Source organism: Castanea sativa, chromosome 4 (assembly GCF_040712315.1).
Source record: "Castanea sativa cultivar Marrone di Chiusa Pesio chromosome 4, ASM4071231v1".
Lineage (NCBI taxonomy): Eukaryota > Viridiplantae > Streptophyta > Magnoliopsida > Fagales > Fagaceae > Castanea > Castanea sativa.
The window spans coordinates 15,399,941-15,426,820 of NC_134016.1; the positions used below are offsets into that span (position 1 = coordinate 15,399,941).

Genomic DNA, 26,880 nt, shown 5'->3' on the forward strand with positions numbered 1-26,880 from the left:
ACGTTTCATCTGCGAAGACTATAACATATCAACTAAGATAATTTGTCTTGATCATGGAAATGGAGATTTCCAGTTAGTATGTTGATATGTTTTAAGAGTTAAGATATATTGAACTGGACCACTGTGAAATTTATTATTCTCCTAATGACTGTCAAATGAATAATAAATCTCACGACTTCTATTTACATGAACTCTAAATCCTGAGAGAATAATGGACCTAATCATGAGATGTAGGTTACTTTGATATATCAGGAGTGAGATCTATTAGTTACGGTCAAAACCTCAGTATGTTGGGCAGCCACATTTAGTGTTGATGGAACATATATTTTCAAGATGGAATTCATAGTCTCTTAACGGAGATACAAAATATTCCCTTGAGATAAGTTTAATGGGTTTAGTTATTCAGAAAGTTGGGTCCAACCACTTTAGTAAGGAGTTACTAAAGTATATATTTGTGGAATTGGATTTCATAAATATATAATGAATAACATAAAGGATTAAATCAGGTACTCAAGGATAAGATGTAGTAATTTACAAAGTGGCAGTTTACATTAATGACTTTGTGTTACTACGAATATTTTAATAAAGGGGTTGCATGTATAATAAAATCTTGGGATATAATTTATAGATAAAGCCTAGAGTGCAACTATATTTATATAATGGTATTAAATATAGTTAATGGTAACTTTGGACTTGTCAAGAGTTGACAGAAAAACCCAAGGCCCATTGGAGCTAGTATCCTATTGGTCCCTTTTGGTCCCACTCCAAGCCACACACAAGAGCCCAATTAGAATGACTCAAAAAGCTAGCCTAATTAGATAATCAGTTACATATAAGGAGAGAAACATACAGAATTTTATTATAAAAAAAAAAAAGGTTTTTCATGAGAACTTTTCAGTTTGTTTTTTCATACAAGGAATGAAATGGTGTGTATGTGAGTGTTGGACACTCTCCTATTCTCTCCTTGGAAACTGATTGAGAGACCATACATCTTGGGCATTAAGTGGAATTGGAGTGAAGATTAAAGGTCTTCCCAAGTGCTTCTGATCTTCAGTTTTGAATTTCACTGCACCAAGGTACGCTTTCTTGTTCTCTAATTCTGAAACTTACATAGTACATGTTATCAATTGCGAATGAAGTAGATCCGTTAATTTTTCTGCTGCGCATCTTTGCATGAGATACAAACAAGTATTTTCCCTTTATTTTTCCAACAATGGCTTAAGCTAATTAGTCCTCATTAGATCCCAAAATCAAGGTCTGATCCAGCATTATATGCTAGTTAATCATGATTCACTAGCAACCAACAATCATACCTAAAGAAGGAAAGATATGTTAAAAGGAGATCATTCCAAGCAAAGATATTCTTAAATATCCTTGCTTATTGGACCTAACCCTTTTCCTCTTTTCCTAGTCACCCCCTAAACACCCACTATAAAAAGAATGCATTAGAATAAATCCAAAATCAACTATCCATCAACCACTCTATCTACCCATCTATTATCATTATCAGGCAATTGTCCTTGCAATCAGAAACTCCCAGCCCATATTACAGCAAGTATCTCACTTATAGTATCACATACCCCTCTCCAAAAATCAAAAGTAGAGCAAAGAAACCTTAGCCACCTTATACGGCTGAAAACAGCTCCAAACACTTCACCATTCTTACATACTTATCCATAAATAAGCACTTTTACTCAAAAACAACTCTCATTACAATCTTATGGTATTTTACTCCATATTCATCTCTCTTAGCCATGTCATGACAAAGAGGGATCCTGCTTGAGACATTACTATATACAGCTGGACACTTTTTCTCTCCCTTCAACTACACTAAGTTTTCCTCTTCAGTTATTATTACTATGGAATCAATAGTGTTTGTTCTTTGCTTTTTCTATTTAAGGATATAATGTATTTGTTACTATGTAATTATTCTCTCATATTGAATTGATAATAGAAGAAGAACACGTGATTTGTCAGAAGTGAACACATTTCTGAGTCTGTCTGATATCTGGATGCTTCTCATATTTTACTGCTAGATTGATATTCAAGCACATATTTGTGGTAGATCATCTCTTGTGCCAACTCATTATTTCAGGAGGTATTTTGAGGCCTTATCATAACCCTTGACAAGCATGGTTTGGGCCTTAAGCTGAAGTGCATCTATAACAATACACTGATAGCTATTGGGTTATAACATTGAGTTTCAAATGGCTTCCCAAAATTATCCTTGCAATAAAAACCACCTCGACAATAATTCTACTTTTACTCAATAAATTTCAAAACAAAATAAGCCAATGAAACTGAGGACATCCAACATCACTCATTAAGGCTTGTTTGGTAACTTTTATTTGAGTGCATTTTACATTTTATAAAGAAAAATGCATTTCGTATTTTAGTATAACGGAAAATGAATTAAGTTGTTTTGTGGCAGTTTAGGCTCAGTTTTGGAATATGCTTATTTATTTTCTTTTATTAAGCAAATGAGCTAAGTCTGAGCCCAATGTAGCCTCGACTATTAAACTAGCTAAGATCAAATACAAAAATGTGTGTGTGAATAAGCTCATGATATATACGTATACATATATATAAAAGAGTTAAGTAATTTTACACTACTTAATAATTATTTATTGAATTAAAATTTTAATTTATAATGTTCTTAGTATGCATGTCAAATTTCGTGTTCATTGGATATATATACTATATAATCCAAAAATTCATCTTTTTTTGCGTAGTTATAAAATGCAAAAACTTGAAATTGAAATATTTGATAGATAACATAGTTATTATTCTCTAATTATTTAGAAATTTTGCACACATGTGGGTATAAAAATAAATGTAATCTAATTATAAATTTGTCAAAATTCGCATCCAATAAAAAATATCAAGTAATTTAATATTACTTAAAATTATACTGGGCATAATGGTAAAAAAAAAAAAAGCAATCAATTATCATGGAGTGAACACCATAACTTGAAATTATCTATATAAAAATAAATAAATAAATAAGGGTAAAAGTACACTAAAGGTTAAAAATAACCCATACGGTCCCTAACCATATGTTAAATATGACAATTTCAATTCCAAGAGGCAAGTATCAAATATATATATATATATATATATATATATATATATATGAGATGGGTTCAAGTTACACCTGGTGTAACTTCACAAAAGTTACACATTTTTTGGACCATTGATTACTATTAGATTTAAGGGTCAAAAAACACTCATAGTAATGTCATTATTACTTCCTAGAAATTAGTGATTTAGGCATTAACTCCTCTTATTAAAGAAAAAAAAACTATAGCATTAACTATTCACTATTCGCCACATCATCATCTTCTTCCTCTCATCCTCTCTCACATCTTTCTTCTTGCACTATACTTGTTTTTAAACAAAAAAAAAAAACTATACTCTCTCTCTCTCTCTCTCTCTCTCTCTCTCTCTCTCTCTCTCTCTCTCTCTCTCTCTCTCTCTCTCTCTCTCTCTCTCCATTTAATCAGAAACAATGTGGTTCATAACAAAATTGGGATGGTATTAGAAGTCAGCACGATCAAGCATATTTACCAATGTAATCCTTCTTGGGAACCTTGGTGGCAGTCACAAATACATGGCATCTTCCATCTTAATTGGCAGAGAGAGAGAAAGAGAACATATAGTTTTTTTGGGTTTAAAAACAAGTATGGAATGTATTAAATAAGGAATAATAAATGAAATCAATTAGAATATTAGCATTAATGAGGGTCTTTTTTTAACCGTTAGATCTACTTACATCTAATGGTTTAAAAAATGTGTAACTCTTTAGAATTACACTAGGTGTAACTTGAACTCATCTCTTATATATATATATATATATATATATATATATATATATATATATATTTAGAGATTGGTTCAAGTTACACTTGGTGTAACTCTTATAAACTTACACCTTTTTTACATCGTAGATTTCTAAGAAATCTAATTGCTAAAAAAACATCATTAAATGCTATTGTTTTTCACCTTGTTACCTAATTAATACTAGCATTTTCTCTCTCTCTCTCTCTCTCTCTCTCTCTCTCTCTCCTTATTTATTTCTTTCCACTGTTATCATTATCTAATGGACAATCCTTAATTTATCTAATAAAAAAACTATGATTTAAAATATTTAAATAATATTACTTTAGTTGTCATCTTTTTGTAGTGTTGATAATAATATTTAAATAATATATACACACCTATTGAAATCACTAATTAATCTTGTAATGTTGATAATTTAGCTCTAGCAGCAATACTTTAAGACTCCCCAGAAATTCTGAGAGACCAACCAACGAGCTCTCAACAATATCTTTTGGGTCAGGTTTCTTTTCTGTAAGTAGCCATCCCTGTACGAAACCATGGAAGCCCACAAAGATTAAGACCAAGTATAAAAATATTGAAATAGTGAAAAAAATCCATTGATGCTCTTTTTTTTTTTTCTTTTTTTTTCTCTGGTTTATGTTTAGACTCTAGGCCTAAAGTGAATACCAAGGAGAAGGGTTAAAAATGCATATATATGGTTAAAACAAATTACTGCCCGAAGAAAGTAGCTTAAAAATGCATATATATGGTTTGACAATTTATTGACCACAGTTCATCATTTATAATCTTTGATTTCGAAAGAAAAAAAAGTTAAGTTAATAACCAAGTTATATACATCACACCATCATGACCATGAATTTTAGCTCGGTGGCACTCTCTAATTAATCCCCATGTGAAGAAGTGGATTTGAATACTCCACTTAGTTTTTGAATTTGTGCTTGATCAACTAAAAAAAAAGTTTCCGTAGCATGATAGTTGCTATCTAGTCCACCTAAATAAGATTTTTAAAAGCTTAAACTACATAGAGAATAAAACTTAAACTATAAAGAGAATAACCGTGTAAGAGACTCCAATCTTTGAAGAAAATATTATATAGTGGAAGAAAATATTATGTAGTGGAAAGCAATAAATAAGGAGAGAGAGAGAAAGAGAGAGAAAATGGTAGTATTAATTAGGTAGTAAGGTGGAAAACAATAGCATTTAATGATGTTTTTTTAACCGTTAGATCTCTTAGAAATCTACGGTGTAAAAAAGGTGTAAGTTTATAAGAGTTACACCAGGTGTAACTTAAACTCATCTCTATATAAAAATAAAAAGGGTTAAAGTGTACCAAAAGTTTGGGCTAATGCCAATAAGTCCGAGACATTTTAGAAATAACCCATATAGTCCCTAAACCATAGGTTAAATATGACAATTTCATTTCCAAGAACATATGATTTAGGGACCAAACGAGTTGTTTTTGAAATGCTTTTGACCATTTTAACATTTACTCAAACCTTAGGTTGCTATATGTATTTTACCCTAATGCGGAAAAGCATTTTGAGAAGAGACACCAAACACGACCTAAGTCTTATATAGTGTTTACAACGGATAAAATATTGTTCTGGTGCTTCCGCTAAGCTCACCGCTGGTCCATCCTCCACTTAGCCATCTATCCATGACCTTCACAACTCATCCGTACACACAGTTTTAGCCTCTTTTCTTTTTCACAATGGCAGCGACACTCACATTTCATCTTTCCCACCTTGCTCGCCACTTCCCTTTCTCTTCTCCAATTCTTCGTCATCTTCATCTTCCGAAGCCTCACGTCCTCTCCTTTCGCCGTAAGCTTCGCCACCGCTCCCTTTTCTTCAGCTGCCACTTCTCCCGCCGCTGCTTCTCCGTCTCCGCAACTTCGGACTCTGGAGGTATAAGTACAGTTGCTTTCTTTGAGGCATTTTATCAAACATGTTTGTGGCAATGCGGATATTTCAGATATATGCTTGGTTTTGGTTGCTGAGAGAAGTAGTGGTAAGTGGGTTTTGCAGATTGGAAGAGTAATGTTGGAGCAGTTGATGAAAGGTTTGATGTGATTGTAGTTGGAGGAGGACATGCTGGGTGTGAAGCTGCACTTGCTTCTGCTCGTTTAGGGGCTAAAACTCTTCTACTCACACTAAATATTGATCGAATTGCTTGGCAGGTTTACATTTCAGACAATTTAGTTGTACTGTTTCATATAAGTATCGAATATAAGGAATTATATTACTGCCTCCTATGGTTCCAAAAATTGTTGTTTTCAGTTTGAAGATTTTCCGTTAAGGAGTTAGGGAGTGAAAAATGGACATGTCAATTAAGGAAGTAAAAGAGAGTATAGTTTTCTTTAGATTAGGATGTTGAAAAAGCATGCATGTAGCCAACCCAAAAAAAATTGGGATTAAGGCTTGGTTGTTGTTGTTGTAGCTAGGTAGTGAAATTGACAAATTTATAATTTTTAAAGATGTGTTTTAGGCACCAAGGTTCAAGACTTAATTTTGAGAAGTTTAAGTTTAGATACATGAGATAGAATTTCTGAAATGAATTTATCTACGTAAGTCTTCTAGGTGAAGAGTGAGGATGTGGGTTCAAAACTCACTGAGTGCATATTTAACTCACTAATGAAAAAAATGGACAAACTGTTATGATGCAAGGTAACTCTTTCAGTTTGAAACTCAGCCATTGCTACCACAGCTCTCTCTCTCTCCTCAACACACACATGGACGCATGCATGCATGCACACATATAAAATGCACAAAAAATGTCTTTAAATCCTAAGAGTCTTATGTCAAGGCTATAGAAAGAATTTTTGATTGAGAAGTTTGATGCAGCCTTGCAATCCAGCAGTAGGAGGACCTGCAAAATCACAACTTGTGCATGAAGTGGATGCACTCGGTGGTGAAATTGGGAAGCTTGCTGATAGGTAATGTATGTTTCCTACATTTGTTTGAATGTACTTTGGCCAGTGACATGTGGGAGAGTGCAATTGTTGCTTGCCATTGTTTGTGTAAATAGAGTTACATTTTACCTATGAATACCCTGTTTTCATTATTCCTTCTAGTAATATATACTTCATTGATTAGTGAATATATATATATATATATTTTTTTTTTTTAATGTTAAACTTTGGTCTTTAGGAAGACCATTATGAAGTTAAGCTTAAGGTGGATTGAAAAATGTAAAAAAGAAATTATTAAACATAAGTTGGAACAAAATCTTTTTGAAAACCCATATTTTCAGTGAGAGGCCAAATTCTACGCGTGTAAAGGTGGACAATGGAATTTTAAGAATGGATGAGTAAGAAAGGAAGAGAAGTAGTTTGCTTTGATAACTGTGGAGTTGCAAGTATAGTTCAAATTCAAGCCTTTTAAACAAGTGATAATAAATCAATACTAAGGTTAGCGTTCGATTAAAATATTCCAAATTCAGCCAGGTTTTTGAACTTGGTGCGATGGCAAGTTTCCCTCCACCCAAAGCAGAAGGTCGTAAGTTCGAGCCTTGAAATCAGCCTCTCCAAAAAAAAAAAGGTGTACGGTTGCCTACCAATCACCTCTCCAAGCCCCACAAAATTAGGAGCTTTATGCACTAGGTACGACCTTGTATATTGACAACCATGATCTTTTGTTCTTGTTATAAAATTTCATTCAGAATCTGGCCGTGGATTTAATCAGGTCATCTGTCCAGCTATAATTTTTACTTGGTGAAATGTACATTGATACCTTCTCATTCTTGTTTTTGTTGTTGATTTTTTTCCACATTAGTTGGTAATATCTGAAATTCTTTTCATTGTTATATTCCCCGTTTATCTCTTTGAGGTTTGTGCATTAATGTGTGTCAAGGGAATTAGGATTTTTTTTTCTACGCCATTTTGATATCAATGAGAAATACATTCTTGGATTGTATCATTTGGTACTAACCTTCACTTTTTATTTTTATACTCAGGTGCTATTTACAAAAGCGTGTTCTCAATTCCTCTAGAGGTCCTGCAGTTAGAGCATTGCGTGCTCAAACTGATAAAAGGGAGTATGCTATGAAAATGAGAAACATAGTGGAAAGGCAAGTGCATATGTTTAGTTTTTGTGCAGTATTCTTTCTAATGTCTATTTTGTTGCTAAGGTGATGCTTATATGTAATGGTCTAAAAAAATTAGCTTTTGGCATGAACAATCTCCTTCATGTTACCATATGTGACTGATTTTGAGGTCCATCTTGATTGTTTAGTCAACCACGCAAGCCTTGAACGGTGAAATCTGGAAGGCCATCCCTCATTGCTTGATGTGGTGCCTTTGGCAGGAACGAAATGCTAGGAACTTTGAGGGGTGTGAAAGGATAGTTTTAGACCTGAAATCTCTGTTCTTTAGATCCCTATTTGAATAGATGACTATGTCAAAATGTTTTTTCTTCCTTGAACTTATTAGATTTGTTTAATCATTGTAATCTTGGAACTTGTGAGTTGTACACCTAGTATACGCCCCTTGAACTTGGTGCATTTCTTCATCTAACAAAGCTCATTATTTATAATATGTATTCAGCTTTGATGCCAATGTGCTCTAGCTCAATTGGCACTTCCTCCCCTTGCAAGTACTAGGTGGAGGGTGAGGTTGTGGACCCATTCGGTGCATGCGTAATTTACCAATCAAAAGGGGAAAAAAATCAGCTTTGATGATCTAGAGCCACTTGAGTTTCAATTTGTGATCTATTCTCATAATTTGCTCCAAGATGTTACTTTTCACCTGGAATATTGTGTACAACAATTCTCCAGTTCTTTTTATTTTCTTTTGGAAGAACTTTGAAAACTAGCTCTAACTTGTTTTACCCTGCAACGGACAGAAGTGTGAGATGATCTTGCTTGCCATAATAACTAGAGAATCTCTTTTGCCTTTTTTATCTTCTTTAAAACCCTAAACTTACTTACCTATTTTCCTGCCCAATTTTATTTGCATACTCTTGCACTTGGTTGCGTATATTTGTGGGGATGTGTGTTCACTTCCCTTTGGTAACTGTTCTGATTTGCTTTCTTTACCAGTGCTCCAAACCTTTCTATTAGAGAGGCAATGGTGACAGATATCTTATTAGGAAAGAATGACAACGTGGAAGGTGTCCGCACATTTTTTGGGATGGACTTCTATGCTCGTTCTGTTATTCTGACAACGGGCACTTTTATGAGTGGGAAAATTTGGGTTGGTAGGACTTCTATGCCTGCTGGAAGAGCTGGTGAGTCAGCATCACAGGGACTTACCGAGAACTTGCAGCACCTTGGATTTGAAACTGATCGGTTAAAGACTGGAACTCCAGCACGTGTGGATTGTCGTACTGTAGACTTTTCTGGATTGGAACCTCAGCATGGAGATGAAGAGGTACTTCCTTTTACTTCCATATGTTCAGTAGATTAAATTATGCTTGGTGCAAGTTTCCAGATCATGCTCCACAAGCCTCTTTCTGCAAACAGATCATAAGTGCATAGTTGATGTACAATCATATTACATCTAAAGATGTTTTTCCAATACAATGCCCAAGTTAATGTAGGTAAGGGTGCCAGGTAATTGGATAGAATGATAACTCTATTACCCTGTCACTGCCTGGGCAGGATCAAGGATGTTTCCTTTACTAGGCAGTCTACCTCTAACTGAGCTTGAGGTCATGATGCAGTATTCTGCATATTAATAGATCCTAGGAATTTAGATCTATCATATGAGATGATTAATGTGGCCAACCATGACTATTCTATTGAGGATCCATAGCAAACCCCAAAAATTTAGGACTAAGGCTTGGTTGTTGTTCTTCTTGTTGTTGCATATGAGATGACGAATATCTTACGTGTTTTCCTTTTCTTTTAAATAGCAATGAGTGATGAATCTGCTTAATTCCTATGTATTTAATGTGAGTTAATAATTAACAGGTCAGCTGGTTTAGCTTTGATTCTGATTTCCATATTGAGAGGGAGCAAATGTGCTGCTATCTAACACGTACGACAAAGAGCACTCACCAGCTAATCAAAGAGAATTTGCATGAAACTCCCACTTATGGAGGATGGGTTGAAGCTAAGGGACCCAGATACTGCCCTTCCATTGAAGATAAGGTGAGCTTGATAGTTTATGTAATAACATTTTCTTGCATAAAAAATTCTTGTTTTATAATACCCCATTTTCGTTGTTCACTTCATGTTCTAACTTATCTTCTTAAGAAAAAGAATGATTGGCAGCTTCAAATGCTGTGGAATAGAACACTTTATCTATGCATTTTCTTATGATTATCAACTGAAAAATATCCCTTTCAATTGTCACTGCGAGTATGTATCTATTGCATTTGGTGTTTTGTATGATACATTGTTTTTAATTAGAGTTAACTTTTTTTTTTGGTTCCAGATCCCATTATATGAGTTAATAAAAATATGATTTCTTTATTGTATTTGGATTTGGTTTCACCAAGTGACAAGAACTGTTAAGATAGACACGTTCTACTTATTGCACTATTTTCTGATACAACTTTTGATTGGTATATTCCCAAATTCTGTACAATTTTTGTTAGTTTCCGCATAAAAAGCAAATTAATATAGGGATATTAATATTTATTAAACTTTTACTTGCCATCTCATTTATGACAATATTTTGAATATAGTTTCAAAATACCAGAGTTTTTCATATGAAAAATCTCACTGTTTGTTTCTGCAATTTATGTTATAAATATTAGTGAAGAAGAAGTCCTTCTCCCAACTGTTTTGGTGCAGTTGGGAGCACAGACTCTAGGTGCTAAAAAAAGCTACAAGCAGAGACTAATGTTTTTTATAATGTCAAGAGTCTCTTATGGCCTTCCATGACCTAAAACTTGTATTCAATATGATATCGCTCCTCCATTTTTCTAGTAAATATGGAATATTTGCTGATGAAATTCACTTTGCTCTTTCTTTTTTCAAATATATGTTAGATTGTGAGGTTTCAAGACAAGGAGTCACATCAAATATTTCTTGAACCAGAGGGCCGAAATGTGCCAGAGCTTTATGTCCAGGTGCGCCAACACATAACTTTTTTTTTTTTTTTTAAATATTGGCTATTGCTTAGATGGAAAGGTGTGTGTGTGGTTGAGGTGTGCCCCAGTAAGTGGTTGTGATGTGTGTATAACTGTGTGCATGTGTGCCTGGTTGCTAGAGAGTTATGTCTTTTTCAGGGTTCAATGGGTAGTACCTCAGTAAGTGGTTGAGGTGTACTTCACTTGGAAAAGTCTCTTTGGAAGGCATAGAAGAAGATTTACTAGGATAGCCACTCCACTTTGCTTTTATGGACAATATGGAGAAAGATAAGAAACCACACGTTTAGTGGCATTGAGTTGTCAATTCTTGAGCTAAAATCTTGATTTTTGCTGTCTTTGTATGAGTAGTCTACTGGTTTTGGCAGTGTTAATATCCCTTCCTTTGTAGACTTTATTGATTATTTGAATGTTAGCTTGTAATTATTTAAAGTAAGTCTATATATGCTGCTTGTAAGTATATAAATTTCCTCATCTTCTAATAAAGTTAATATCACCTGTTAAAAAATTTTTAAAAAAAAAATAATTAAAAAAAAGGCATAAAGGAGGTATTCTTATCATGTATTCTGGTAGTCTGCTTTGTGTTTATGGGAATTTATTATTAAAGAATTTTCTTGGCATTGACCAGATCCATCTTGTTGCATTATCTGCCTTTTTACGGTTGAACTCAACTGTCTTCTAGTCTAGCCAAATATCTGTTAAATGAGTCTTAAAGTGGATTTCTTGTAAACCTTTTTACTTTATTTATTGTACAAAAGCATCTAAAAAACATTTTCCCCTTAACTGGTCTTTTTTTCTTTTACAGGGTTTCTCAACTGGTTTACCAGAGAGACTACAGTTACCACTCTTAAGAACTTTGCCAGGACTTGAAAACTGTTCAATGCTAAGACCTGCTTATGCTGTAGAATATGATTTTCTGCCTGCTCATCAATGTTCTAGGTCTCTTATGACAAAGAAAATTGATGGACTTTTCTTCTCTGGTCAGATAAATGGAACCACTGGCTATGAAGAGGCTGCAGCACAGGTAATATCTTTTGGAGTAACCTTTGTACTTCTGAAGTTTGCAAGAAACATTATCTGGTGAACTTTTTGATTATTCTGTACTCTTAGGCACATGAAAAGATAGCATCTAATTGGTTTTGCCTTGGTGGAGAAAGAACTTTATGCTATGTGGCCATATTGATATTTACATTATCTAACAAGCCACCTTTCTTTTTTTCTCCTTTCTGTAGGGCATCATTTCTGGTATCAATGCTGCCAGACACTCAGATGGTAAGCCCCTCATTGTTCTTGAAAGGGAGAGCAGCTACATAGGGACACTGATTGATGATCTGGTTACTAAAGATCTTCGGGAGCCTTATCGAATGTTGACAAGGTAATTAGCTCAAAATTTCTTGTATCAAATTATAGGTATGACTATTTTCTATGTTTATTTATTGGTTTTATCTTTGGACATCTATTTATAAGATAGTAATTGCTCATGAGAAGAAAACTTAATAATTATTATTTGGGGTTGGTTATTTGGAATTATCAAATAACAAGAAAAAAAATTTCATTTGCTTGAACTGTGTTCCTCATAAGCTCTTACATTTCTCTGTTTATTTGCATCAAGATTGTTAGCTGTTATATGATTAGAATAAGATTTTTTGGTATCCACTATTCTGTACTCTCCAAAATACCCCTAGCATTTGCCAAGAGTCTTATAGCTCAATGACATTGCTCGATTTCCTTTACAAGGAGAACTAGGATTCAAATACCCACCTTGGATTGTTATAATAAGTGAATTTATAAAAATTAAATTTAAAAAAAAAAAACCTAACGTTTATTTAACATTAGTCCTAGCAAAAAATTAAAAATGAGAAAGAAATCAGAAAAACCAAGGTTAATAAAGTTATTAAGTAAATTTTTTTTAAAAGACAATTGAAATTACTTAGAATGGAGCTCTACCTCATTTTCCTTAAAATCAGCACCCTATCTCTATTAGGAGTGTGATTGATTGCGTTTGCGAGTGGTTTTTTTATGCATGGTTTAATTTCCCCTACTTATTCTTGGGTGGTTATCATATTCTTCAGTTGTCCTCTCTTTGTATTGCAAACTTATTATTCTACTTCTTTTTTTGTGTCTTTTTATTCTTGGAAGAAAAGAGAGGGAGAGACCCTTGATCACACAGGTAGAGCATGCTCAAGGCTAGTAACCTTTTAAGCAATTTGGAATGTGATAGTCCTGATTCTGTTTAACAGACCATTTATCTAATGAAATGTTTCCAACATCAAAATTAAACGAAAAATTGGTGCTTTTTATGGTTTTAAGGCAGTATTAACTATCAAGTTACAGGCCAACAATTTTTGGACCTAGTGACATCTTCTCCCCTTGTAAGGCATGGAGGTCAATGTCATAGGTTCAATCCTATGTGGACATATCATGGATCTTTTCTACTGATCATATCTAAGAAAATTGACAAATTGATTGAAGGGAAGATGGTTGTGTATTACCATGTAAATGCAAGTCCTTGCGTGCCCAGAATGAGGCTCGTCTGCTAGTGTGTTTATAAGGGATCCTTAATGCTCTGTAGCAAAACATGCCACACGTTTGGCAATTCTGCTAAAGGTTTTTAGGGTACTACTCCAGTTTTTGTTAGAAATGATGAATTGATATAATTGCCCATATTTTTTTTTCAAAGTGACACTCAATGCTCACCCATTTTTAGAGAGCTCTAATAATAATTATAAAAAATTGATCATTAATTGAATTATTTGGGCTCAAGTATGAAAATATAAAGCTCTTTTGTAATTTCTCATATATAAAAGTTTTTTTTTATCAATTTGGTTACCAAACAGGAGTAACAACTTCAGAGCACTTTATCATTGTAGTTTGTCAAACACTCTAAATGCTATAACACTTTTCAGCTAAAGCTATTTATTGCAGAATTTCTACAATTAAAGCTCTAAAGCTAAAGCTTGACTTCCTAGAGCAATGCCAAATACCACTCTAAAATGTGCTGTCATGTCACATGCCATTTTAGAATCTGTAACTTTTCTTGTGGATAAGGGGACTAGAAGTCTCCTAAAACAGAATGTCGTGATGCATCTTGAGACTTCAGAAATAATATACAACAATGTCACATTACAGAAAAATTAGTGTAGAATGCTTACTCAGAACATGTTGACCTTGCATGTGCCTGACATGATTTTTTATTTTTGAACTGCAACTAGTTCGTGAGACTGTATGTGCATTGTTATATTTGTGAAAATTTTATTATAATAACTTTTTTTTTTAATCCTCTTAGCCGCTCAGAACACCGATTAGTACTTCGATCTGATAATGCTGATAGTCGTCTCACACCTTTGGGACATGAAATTGGGTTGATTGATGATAGACGCTGGAAACTATACCAGGATAAGCAAGCTCGCATTTCAGAGGAAAAGAAGCGATTAAAAACTGTCAGGATTTCAGGTTTGAATCTTTATTCTTTTTTCTTCTAGTATGTTTGGTGTGCCATTGATAAAAGAAAAGAAGGGAAAGTTTAAAAATCTTATTTCTATTATTCGGTTCATATTAGAAAAGAGAAAATAAAAGAAAGAAGGAAAAGTATAACTAAATTTTCCACTTGGTCCCACCAATATTCTCTCCAAATTTGGTAATAGGAACCAAAAAGCTACAAAATTATCTTTTCTTCTTTTTTATGTTCCCATTTTCTCTACATAACCATATAGAAAGAAGGATAAATTAATTCTCTGATTTTTTTTTTTAACATTATAACCAAACAAAGCCTCATTTTTATTTGGGTTGGTGGATAATTGCGGATGTCTTCCAGCAGAAGATAGAAGGGAACAAAACCCATAGTTTAAAGCAAGGAAACTACTTAAAATCCCTTTACAAGATTCATGTACAAAATAAAAATACTTGTTCTAATATTTGTTGCATTTGTTGTACAAGTAGCTCTGGTACCAACAAAATTGTTAAATAAGAGTCAGCTACGTTAATGTTCTCTTTCGTCCCTCGCTATTTTTTCTTCAAACAAATAACCAACACAAAGCAGGGGGGCCAAAACTTTGAGCTTTCATTTGTTACTGATGAAGTGCCAGTGTATTCCACCCTCAAATGAATCTTACTCAGACAACGGGGAGATACTTAGCATTCTATGGAAGCTGGGGGTATGAACTTCTCATCCAATATGATCTTCTTAAATAGGAATACCTACTCCACCCTTGAATATAACTTACTTGATACAACAGGGATAAACTTCACATCCTATGGAATCTAGGGGTATTGAACTTCGGATCCAAGATGATCTTAAATAGGAATACCAAAAGTGCGGCTGCTAGCTTTTTTTGCACTTATCATAAGACTTGCATTCAAAGATAATTTTGTGTCAAGTTTACCATCGTTCATGATTTAAAAACTTGACGCAGAGTAGAACATGATTTACCATCATTCTACTTTGCGTCAAGTTTCAGCCATTGAGCTTTAATTCTTCAATTTTTATTTGAAACATTAACATGGATAATCATCATTAGGCAAGGTAACATGTTAGGCTTAGGAGTGAAAGAAATTAGGCCATATGTTGACTGTGGGGATTTATTATGGAATCCCAATTTCAGGAGGAGATTTGGCTGCTGATGTTACTCGCCTGTCTGGTCAGCCTGTAAAGGACTCTTCAACACTGGAGAGTCTTCTCAAGAAGCCACACATACCATATAAAGTTCTTGATAAGCATGGTCTTGGAAATGAACTCTTATCTAGAGTGGAGAAAGAATGTGTTGAAATTGATATCAAGTATGAAGGCTTCATTACACGCCAGCAAAACCAACTCCAACAGGTGAATAATAAATACAGTGGTTTGTTCAGGATCACCTTAGCTCAAGACATTTTGTTTCCTTATTTCATTTTTTTTTTCTGCATGTTTAGGCATTGAATGTTGAAAATTTCACCAGTTCACTTACTTTATCATGTCACATTGTCCAATTTTTTTTTTGTAGATGGTCCATCAACAACATAGACCACTTCCAGAGGACTTGGATTACTATGCAATGACAACTATATCTCTTGAAGCACGTGAGAAACTCTCCAAGGTGTGTGTAGGAGAATTTTTCTTTCTTTCTTCTATGGATTTAGTAGCATATTGGGATTTGGTAGGTAAATGATTTTTCAGAAATTGTGAGAGACTTCTCTTTTTGGAAAAGTAATAACTTCATTGGAAAAGGAAGAGAAAATACAGAAGGAAAAAAAGCACACAGGCTGTGTGCTAGAAGCAAAGGGAAAAAAAAACTAACAATGAAAGTACAAAAATCAAGCATATCAAGTAATGAAATAAAAATAAAAACACTAGTAGCATTTGCCCAATCAAAAAAAGTCTGAAAAAAGAGAAGCTTCAACTCATGAATTGATCTTTCATTCCCGTCAGAAGTACGTGTATTCCTTACCCTCCAAATGACCCACATAAGACAATGAGGGTTCATTCTCCAAAGCACCTTAGATCTGAGTCTGTTGAACTTGTTTGACCATCGTGCCAAAAGGTCCACGACACTACACGGCATGACCCGTTGAATCCCAAATAGTGAACACACCATATTCCACAACTCTTGAGATACTAGGCAGCGTAGGAGTAAGTGGTCAGTGGTCTCCCCATTCTTCTTGCACATACAACACCAATCCACCACCGCCACTTTTTGCCTCCTTAAATTATCAAAGCTTAAAATTTTCCCCAAAGCCGCTATCCAAATAAAAAAACTAACCTTTGGAGGCACTTTTGGTTTCCGCAATGGTTTCCATGGAAAAGAATCTGGATTTGGGGTTGTAAGGCCCTATAATAAGAACGAACATCAAAAACACCCCTAGTAGAGAGTTTCCAACAAATGCGTGAGTGGACAAGAAGTTATCTCATGCATCCTATATCTCACAACTTGTGGATCCCACAAGGTTCTGGCGTCCACAGAGGATTCATATATTGGATGTGTAGATAATTATTGGTGAGTGGGTACACATGCACATGCATGTTAAGTCTGATTCCAAAAATAATAGAAGTCTACTGGTGGTTGGTGGGGAGAGAGATAAGAAAGGCATTTATGTTTGGATACTGAATTTTTTTTTTTTTTTTTGTACTGAATATGTTAGGTATTGTACTTTTCAGGAAATCCTCTGGCAATACTGAGGAAGTATTGGATTGTTTCTGTGCCTATTAGAAGATGCATTTTTTTGAACTACATAACCAAAAAAAAAAAGTGTTTCTTTGCACTAGCGGTCCACATTCATATCAAACCACTTATTTTTGAAGGATTTTATAACAAATTTTTCTGTTTGTTTTTGGTTTCTCCTACTTCCAGGTCAGGCCACAAACCATTGGCCAAGCAAGCAGAGTGGGTGGGGTAAGCCCTGCTGACATTACTGCTCTCCTCATTATTCTTGAAGTCAATCGTAGGAGAGCTCAACAACAGTGGAAGCACCAGAGATTGAAAGAAGTCATCACAGATACAGATCAACATTTGTCCCAAGTTCCATTGACTGAGACAATCATCTCTTGATATGTCCTGGGTTGGCTACTAATATTATCTGTGTATCAGTTTCCTAATTGGGTTGAATGCAAACTTACAGCCCACTCAATTCAAAGAAGCATTATATAACAAGGCAAATGGGTGTCAAATTCAACTTCTGAAAATCATGAGACCTATCGGAAAGCTAGGTGGTAATTATGTAAAGACGGGTTGTTCAGCAGAGTCTAAAAAACTAACCAAATGCACTTCTGCCCCCATGCAATTCAAGAATTTTGATCATCTTCGTCACACTACCACAGCAACAGTTGTGAAGGTCAGCTTGGGGCCACTCTCAGACGCAAGTGCAATAGTTGAGTAAAATTTTCTCTGCACTTGATCTATATTTTCAACAATGAATTTGTCTTAAAGTTTCTGCTGTGTCATAGTTTTGTAGTCTCACTGGATCAATGGGTATTGTTTTAGGGAGAATTATTTAGGTTTTCCAAAATACGGGTTACGTGGTATTCCAAACCAATAAAAGCAAGCCATCTAATATAAATATTGACTTTTTTCCTGACTTTTTGAGTTTTTATCATATTTTTGTGTTTGGTAACTTGTATTTATTGGTTTGGAGTACTACGTCAATTATACTCTAGGAAGAACTCTTTGTTTAGTATTGTTCTGTGTATGTATTCAGGTCTTGATTTAAGTGAAACTCTTTATAGTGGCTACAAACTTTGCTTATACAAAAGTATGTTAACTTTTAGAAAGTAGAAGTTACCCCAGTGTGTTTCAGCTTTTTTTTTTTTTTTTGGTAAAATACTATGGTTCTTAAATTTTGCAAATAGTTTGTTTTTCATCCTTAAAATTTAAGAAGTTCATTTTCGTCCTTAAACTATTAAAAAGTTTGTCTTTCATCCCTAAACTATTGAAATTGTTATATTTTTTTTCCTTATATGCTAAAAAAGTTTTTTTTTAATTTTATTCCTAAACTATTGAAATTTTTTTTTTCTTTTTATCCCTAAACTATTGAAAAAACTATTTACAAAGTTTAGGAAAAAAAAAACTTTTTAAAGTTTAAAGATGAAAAACAAACTTTTTCTTTTTTGAGAAAGCTGTTTTAGCTTTTCCAAAAAGTTGCATATTTTAGAATGCTACCACCAAGCTGGCTCTTAATTAGGAAGCGGGTGGTTCAAATGCAGTCTGGTTGGACTATCGGCCTGATTAAGAGGCATTTTCTTTCTCCTTTTTTTTTTTTGGCTGCATAAATATAGCTACCAGACGCATATTTTGGTTGTCAAAAATATAAATAAAATGAAATGGAAAAAAATAATAATAATTGAAGAGACATAATTAAAAGTGAGCAAGACCAAGTTAATCAAGTACTTGAGGAAAAAAAAAAAGAGTTAAATGCAACCTAGTGCTTCTTATCCTATACCTCTAAAAGGTAAGGTAGAGGGCCCGGGAAGTATAAAAATATGGCAGATTGTAGATTTTCCTATTTTTATTTTTTAAGGATTTGCTTAGTTCTAGATCTCAAATAAGTGGTTCCCCACGCACACACATTTGTACGTAAAATTTATTGGACGTTACACGAGAACCGTGGGATCTGTAATGGTCTAACATATATGACAGAAGTTTCAATTAACATTGAAAACAAACACAGGGTTACCCTATGTTTGTTTTGATGAAAAATATTATGTAAATATAATTTTTCGTATTTTTAAGTATTTAGTAGTATTAAAATAAATGAGTCAAAAAAAAACTATCTTTAGTCAATATAAAAAATATAACTTATTTTGAGATATTGTTTTTCATTAATTTTATTTGAAAAACAACTCTATCTTACAGCAAACTATATAAGGGAAGTTATGAAATTGTTTTTTAACTCATTTAAGGTTGTTACCAAATATAGGAAAATGAGATAGTTTTATGGAACATATTTTTTGAAAAATGACTCATTTTCTAGAAAATATCATTGCTGAAACAGAGCATTAAATTTCTAAATATTATTATGAGTGGTGGACTTAGATTATAGCCAATAATCATTTACCACTTAAGATTTATTGTGAAAATGTTATGGATATAACATTTCTCTTCAATTATCCCAAGAATGTAGGAACTAAGGCTGTAAAGGCTATGAACATTCCGGGTTACCTTCCTAAATTCTATAAATGTCCAAATCATCCGATGTTCTAGAGTCTATATGCGCTGTAAGAACTCAATAAGATTGTAAGGATGTAATAGTCCATGTTTAGTTCTTTTTGCGGCACAAATATTCAGCCATCAACTTTCAATTTGCATTAATTAACTATAAACCGACACCAATTGTCCCTCTCTCTCTCATTTTCATACAGCTTGTGGGCATTGGTTTATTTTGATACAATCCATGTTTTACGTAAACAAACGTTTGAATATGTCCACCATCTGAAAATCCCATCTCAGACCTCAATGCAACAACAGAACCTGGATGATTCATCTCTCGTGGACCCTTGTCTAACCCTAAGCCAATCTTGATCTTCTTCGCACACAAACGAATATCAATAAAGGAAATGGATGATGAAAAAGACGAATCCTTAGTCCAGGGTTAAAATCTTTTTTTTGGTTTTCTACATTTACACAAATGCCTGCACCGGATCAAAGGGTCGGAAGCACGTTCATATGGCTTATCACAGTCCTTCTATTTATCTCTATCGCGGTTGGAGGCGGCTGCCTTATACTATACATGATCCAACCTGATGCATCTTATTCATCTTGGCTTCCCTTCGCTGGGGCGGCATTGGTTGCCTTTCCATGGTTGTTTTGGGTGTTCACGTGCTGCTATCGATGCATGTCCCGTAGATTTGGATTTAGGAGTGGCAGCGCTGCTGGTGGAGGAGTTGGTGTCAGCGGTAGTGCCCGTGAAGGAGGCAGCATTACAGGTGGTGGCAGTGGTGGTGGTGGTGGTGGTGGTGGTTCTAATGTTGTGAATGCAGCTGGTAATGTGGCCATTGAGGCTGGTTCCGTAGACCCAATTGTGAGATCTCCAGAAAGTGATGCAAGAAGGCGTGCTCAATTTGAAGCTATCCTAGCATTGGACGACGATGATGATCATGGCAGCGAAGAAAGGAAGCCTAAAAAGAGAAGTTCATCGTCAAGCAATGAAATGTCTGTGGCTTCACATGAGAGTGAAATGCCATTGGCCTCATCAATGGCAGCTTGATCCCATATGGGTAAGCAATATATATACATATATGGACTCGTCAATATCTCCATGCATATGGTTGCGTCAGGATGGATCATGATTTGAAAGAGGAGATACTTTGAATGGATAGCACTTTTCACCTTGGAAGCCATTCCATTTCTTGATACAATGTTTGTTTTTGTCTTTATTTTTTTGGGATTTTCCAAGACCTACACATATATTAAAAAAAAAAAAAACATGATCTCAGATTATTTAAAGGTACGGCTCTTTCAATACTATAGGTCCTGCCTGAGTCTTGAAGCCTATACCACACCCACGTTGTCATTGGTGATATAAATGGACTGCAATTTAAACCAAGAGGACCATCAATTCTCACGACCATTAATTCTCAAACAAAATGGAATTCCTAAGTTTATTGCATCATGAAGATGATCTTCAAATAGTATTAGGCACTTTTTTGTCTCCATCTATCGCAAAACAACCTTATAGAATCTAATCATTTTTGTTCATTTTTCTCTTCCTTGTTTTGTTTATAAGTCATGTAGCAGGACATTTTTAGATATTGTTGATATTTGTTATTAATTGAAGGAAAATAGACGGGTTTATTATTGTCGTCCTTTGTATGGTGTGCCACTTCTTTTTACAGTAGATGTTCAGAAATTCTTAAGCTTCGTTTATATCAAATACTCCTATCACGAAATGGGTACATATCAGAGTTGTTTTCCTTAATAATATTATTTATTCTTACTAGTCATAGTCAGAATTCAGAAATAATGTGTTCATATGCCCCTCCCTTTTTTTCTTCAAGTTTTAATGTAAACAGGATTAACATTAAGAGTATGGATATGTATTAGACCAATATTAGTGGTAAGGTTATTCAAAAGTCTTAAGTGCCTCTCATGGTATTTCTCTGTCATCCAAAATTATGGAGTATGAGATTGGAGGAAGCCCCCTCTTGTTCTTGTTGTATGCATGCTATACCAGATCATGATAAAGCTATCAGTAAGTCTAGCTAGATCAATCTAAAAACACAACATTTTTTACAAAATTTTCACAATTGCTAACATAGTCTGTTTGTGTTTTTTTTTTTTTTTTTTTAATAATCAAACATAATCTGTTGTGATTGATGCATAATATATGAAGTGATATTAGTGGTGGATACATGTGAAAATATTGTTATTCCAATTATTGTTTGCCAATTTTACATGTTCTAAAGCCATATAAGCAAGAGAAGAGATTCTTCGAGTTCATCTTATAGGAATTGCTAATTGTTGCATCCCCTTTATTGTTTGCCTCCATATAAAGCTATGTTGATTTTTCTAATCTCTCATTATGCCAGGTCATCTACCTATTTTAACTCTCTCTCTCATTTTTTACTCTTCTTCTCCCTTTTATTCTTACCTAACTGTTATGTTTCCTCCAACTTTTTTCCCCCATTTTTTTTTTATCTCTTTTCTTCTCACTTTTATCTACCTTATCATTACTCTTCCTCTATTCATTGCTCTTCCTTTAAATTTGACTCTTCTTTTCCTCGTACTCTTTTTTATAAATTTGCTATATATTCTTTTTCTCATTCTACATATTTTTCACGTGCAATAAATATGTGAATAATTATTCTCTCTCTCTCTCTCTCTCTCTCTCTCTCTCTTCTCTCTCTTCTCTCTTGTTTTGGTGAATTTGTTATTCTTTCTTGCAACTCTACTTTAGGTTAATGAATTTTTGTATGTTTTGTGGCTCTACTCTAGGTTAATTCCCCATCATAAGTCCCCTCTCTCCCTCTTATAGCTTTGGTTTGATTTCAGTTTAGGTTAATACTTAGTTATTTTGAAAGTAACAATTTGAGTTTATATCAACACAAAATCTACATGGCTATGTATTTGAACGTGCCTACCAATTCTTTGAGTAGTATATTATTATAGTCTACCTTCTATGTCTTTGGTTATATTTTAATTTTGGTTTAGATAATATTATAATTTTGTGATGAGTATTGATTATCTTGATAATCTCCTTAATAGAAGAAGAATTTTGAATAATAAATTTGAAACTTTGGAAATTTACTTGTACATTAAAAAAATTGGAAAACTCAACACCCTATAACACAAATTAGAAGAATATAGACCACTTTAAAATAAATAATATCAATCAAACACAACCAAAATAATATAATGATATATCTATAGAGTAGAGATTGTAGAAATTGTTTTAATTCTAACGAATTATAAATTATACCACATTACAAAATAATTATATATTCTCACTCATTGTGTGAGTCTGTGACTAGTTAATTTAAACATTTATGCAAAATGATAAAAGGTATGTAACGCACTAATGTGGATATTAGTTATAGAGTAGTGCTACAAGTATAACTTTTATTACATTGAGCTGTATACAAACTAATGTGTCACCAATTACAAATAGTCCATTCAAATATCATTTATGAGATAGTTAAAGCTCACCAATTACATTGATTACCACACCAATTTGTAAGTTCAATGTAGTAAAAGTGTAAACTTATAATAACGTTATCATTTTCTTTAGTTATATACTTGGCTAATGAAGATGAAATTTTGAATGTTGATTGTTGTATTTCTGTTATGGATTTTAGTTGGCATTCAGTTTGGTTGTTGTGAAAATGTGAGAACGAGAAGGGCAAATGTGGAGAATGGTCAACAAAGCTGGCAATGATTGAGTGGTTCCAAGGTCGGCTTGATGCATTTGAGGGTTTTAGGCAAACACTGAATTAAGGCATTTTACATATTTAAATATGACTTAAACTCTATTCTCTTGTTGTAAATGCAAAATTACTAACTATTGTGAAATATTACTAATGTAGATTTTTTTTTTTTTTAGAAAGTCTATAGACATAAAAAATTTGATAAAACTTTTCACGTCTCTATTGATATAGCAGATTGATAGTGATAAATAAAAAAAATGATGTTAGTAGTGAATATAGATGAAAACTAGTAAAATTTTACCAACTCAACTGTTGTGAAAAATATTATGAAATTTTTTGTGTATTGCTTTATTTTTTTAGAAGTACTAAATTTACAACATTTTCACAACAAATATGAAATGTTAAGTTATTACTGGTTCTAATTTGAACTCACTATTAAAATTATTTTTTTGCCTACTAGTAACAGCCAGTAATAACTTGTAACTTAGAATTTATTGTGATTCTTGAGAAAATATTATTTTTTCTTTTTTGCCTACTAGCACTTTTTTTTTCTTTTTTTCATGTGATAAAATATTATTTTATATATTGACTAATATTTGGGTTTAATTGGTACAATTACAATGAAAGAAAGAACCTCATTGGACTATTGGTTAAAATTTGAGAACCTTTTTTTACTTAGGGGCCTTAGGCGATCACCGCATTCACCTATACTATAAAATCAGCTCTAAGGGGCACTTTTATACACTTAAAGTAATGATTGGGACACATTTTCATCATTGTTTTACAACTACTGTCATGGCTTCCTGTGATTGGAGCAATATCACTTCTACCTAAATTTATCATTAACACTATTTTTATTATGCACAAATCATAACAAGTCATATTAGCAGAGAAAAAAAAGTTATGTTTGTACATCTAAGCTACTAACCTAATATTTTTAGAACAAAATTTAGTTACAAAATTGGTTATAACTTAAGGCTATAGCCTTACTCAATATTTTTTTATTGGAGGTGAATTTTGACAAATCCACCATTAGATTACATCTTCTTCTTATATCCTCCATGCTTGCAATTTTTCTAGAAAATTAAAGATCAATAGCTATGTCATCAATAAATTGTTTAAATTGCAAGTTTTTGTAGTTTAAAGTTATGTATAAAATATAAGTTTATATATCATATAGTAAATAATATTCGATTGACACAAATTTTGACATGAGTATTGAGAGCATAAATAACCTGCAATTCAACAGTTAGATTTTTAAAATATATAGTAAATTTTTTATCTTATTGAGTAAGGTTGTAGTCTTAGGCTACAATCAATTTTGTAACTAAATTTTGTCCATATTTTTATCTCACTTATTTTTTTTATTGAAAGTGTGTGTCACGTACAAAAAAATGAAAACACCTTATATTTATGAGGAGAAAATTGATTGTTTACCTATTTTCAAGAGCTTTAATAAATGATTTAAAGTTGAAAAACAGTTTTAAGCTAAAGTTAGAATTATGATAAAATACTATCACACACCCTTGGTGCGATAGTCACTCTACAAGTATAAGTGCTTGTGCAGCAGGGGTCGGGATTCAAGTCTCCAAGAGGGAGCTTCACACACATATACACTTAGATTAGGCTATAGAAGAATTTCTATTTCATATAAAAAAAAATTCTAATAAAACAATGAATTAATATAAATGTATGTGTTTTTTTTTTCAAAATGATGCTCAATGCCTACTCATTTTGAGAGAGAGACAGAGATAGATAATAATAATAATAAATAATGATATTAATTGAATTAATTGGGTTTCCTTTTTCTGTGCTGAATTTTTGGGTTTCAATATAAAAATACAAAAAAAAAAACTTTTTTATACGTACAATAAAATTTAAAACCTATGGTATTTACTTTATAATGCTCTTTGTCATTAGATCAATATATCAATGGGTTTCTTTTTTGGTGTTGGCATAATTCAAGTATTAATTTCATGATGATTGATCTTAATCATTTGGTCAGGTCACCAATAGGTTTCCTTTTTAGTGTAGGCGAAGTCAAACTTATATCTTATTTGATGATAAAAAAAAGTTTTATCACTTAATAAACTAAAATCCATTCTTTTACCATTTATAGTATATAAAAGCTATTCCAATCTAGGGTAAAATTTTCTTGTTTGCCAAAGGCTCTAAACACTAGAACTCTTAATAGCAAAACCATAACATCTAAAACTTCAATTCCCAGAGCAATACCAAACGGACACACTCTTCAGGCAACTTTCCCTCACGATCAATATTATATCACATATAGAAGTCTATTTACAATTATCTTTGCTCAAAAAAAAAAAAGTCTATTTACAATTATCTTTGCTCAAAAAAAAAAAAAGTCTATTTACAATTATCTTTGCTCAAAAAAAAAAAAAGTCTATTTACATATAAAGAATCCTTCTATATATGTTGAGTCAAGGAGTTAGACGTGCAAACCATAGCCAATAACAAGATAGAGAAGACAAGAGACTTAATTTCAATCCAAGCTTTTTCATAGTCTGCCTTGATTCTTGAATCTCGCCAGACACAATATGTCTGCATCCAATCCAAGGTCTGGATGTGCATCCATATGGCTCCTTTGTTCTGTTTTGCTTTTCTCTATAGTTGCCGGAGGCGGCTACCTTATTGTATACATGATCCTACTAAAGTCACAATCCACCTCTTGGCTTCCCGTTGCTGGGGTGACATTAATTTGCCTTCCCTGGTTGTTTTGGTTCCTCACCTTCTTATATCAAGTCATTTCATGCGCGTGTCGATTTAGACTTCGTATCCATAGTGTGGATGCTGGAGGAGATGATAGAGGACCAAATGTGGTGACAGAGCCTCCTAGAAACTCTCAAGGAAAGCAAGCTGGGCACCTAGGGGTTATGGTTGTGGGTAGCCAAAATGGTCGTGGTGGCATGGAAGGGAAGCTTGGAAAACAAAGTAGGTCGTCAAGCTATGCAAGCAACAATTTGCATGAGAGTGAAATGCCATTGGCCTTATCACTGGTATCTTAATAAAAACATTTGGTGGTTAAGAATTTTTGCTTTTTCTTCACATATAGTTGCATGACTTTCTTCAGATCGGATTGTAATTTGAAAGAAGAAATTCCTCGAATGGGTTATTATTTTTCACTAGGGAAGCCACTCTTTTATATATTTATTACGATCTAATTTTCTTTATAAGTTTGTACCAATATACCTCCACAATCCATAGACATCTTCACCATTCTACTGATAATAGGGAAGCTAATAGATGCGCAAGTAGCATAGCAAAAATAGTTAAATAGGGGGCTCGCTATTCAAAGAACTAATCTCCTTATTTTGAGTGATCCACTGCCTTGGTGGAAAGTTTGCTAACTTTTGATAAAGCTGAGTTTTTTTGTAAGGTACTAGTTATTTCTAGTTAATATTATGTGTTTGTTTAACAAAAAAGAAAACAAGAAAAAAGACCTTTCTAATGCTTTATTTGATATCCTAGTGCAAAAAAAAAAAAGAGGTGTATAGCCGCGTTTCAAAAACGCGCCTATAGACCCCAAAAACGCAGCTATAGGGTATAGTCGCGTTTTCTATAGCCACATTTACAAACCAGGCCTATACTGCGTAGCCCTGCTGGTCTATAGCCGCGTTTTTATAACCGCGGCTATAGGCTCCGGGTCTATAGCTG

At 33.5% G+C, this 26,880-nt stretch overlaps 3 protein-coding genes across 5 annotated transcripts; all 3 read left to right on the forward strand.

The window, feature by feature from the left end:
- The first annotated feature begins 5,435 nt into the window (after positions 1-5,435).
- LOC142630205 (uncharacterized) lies at positions 5,436-18,184 on the forward strand. 3 transcript variants are annotated; one of them, XM_075804168.1, is made up of 13 exons: positions 5,436-5,747; positions 5,856-6,019; positions 6,684-6,775; positions 7,795-7,908; positions 8,878-9,208; positions 9,751-9,930; positions 10,776-10,856; positions 11,680-11,898; positions 12,107-12,249; positions 14,161-14,327; positions 15,476-15,693; positions 15,854-15,946; positions 17,198-18,184. In XM_075804168.1, the coding sequence occupies exons 1-13, from the start codon at positions 5,552-5,554 to the stop codon at positions 17,393-17,395; spliced, it is 2,196 nt and encodes a 731-aa protein (XP_075660283.1). In that variant the 5' UTR covers positions 5,436-5,551; the 3' UTR covers positions 17,396-18,184. The 3 variants fall into 3 exon arrangements, with proteins under 3 accessions (XP_075660283.1, XP_075660284.1, XP_075660286.1); XM_075804169.1 differs by having other exon boundaries at positions 5,868-6,019; XM_075804171.1 differs by having other exon boundaries at positions 5,919-6,019.
- A 1,783-nt stretch (positions 18,185-19,967) lies between these two features.
- On the forward strand, positions 19,968-20,546 carry LOC142632500 (uncharacterized). The gene has a single exon (XM_075806887.1). It carries the CDS (start codon positions 19,968-19,970, stop codon positions 20,544-20,546), a length of 579 nt encoding a protein of 192 aa, XP_075663002.1.
- Positions 20,547-25,763: 5,217 nt separating this feature from the next.
- On the forward strand, positions 25,764-26,231 carry LOC142632501 (uncharacterized). Its single transcript, XM_075806888.1, has one exon. It carries the CDS (start codon positions 25,764-25,766, stop codon positions 26,229-26,231), a length of 468 nt encoding a protein of 155 aa, XP_075663003.1.
- Positions 26,232-26,880: the final 649 nt, after the last annotated feature.

Bases quoted from the DNA above. Each gene is read 5' to 3' on its own strand.
- LOC142630205 (XM_075804168.1), top strand. From the start codon at position 5,552: ATGGCAGCGACACTCACATTTCATCTTTCCCACCTTGCTCGCCACTTC. The intron at 5,748-5,855 runs GTATAAGTACAG...AGTAGTGGTAAG, and splicing joins CGCAACTTCGGACTCTGGAG to TGGGTTTTGCAGATTGGAAG. The intron at 6,020-6,683 runs GTTTACATTTCA...AGTTTGATGCAG, and splicing joins TTGATCGAATTGCTTGGCAG to CCTTGCAATCCAGCAGTAGG.
- LOC142632500 (XM_075806887.1), top strand. From the start codon at position 19,968: ATGCCTGCACCGGATCAAAGGGTCGGAAGCACGTTCATATGGCTTATC.
- LOC142632501 (XM_075806888.1), top strand. From the start codon at position 25,764: ATGTCTGCATCCAATCCAAGGTCTGGATGTGCATCCATATGGCTCCTT.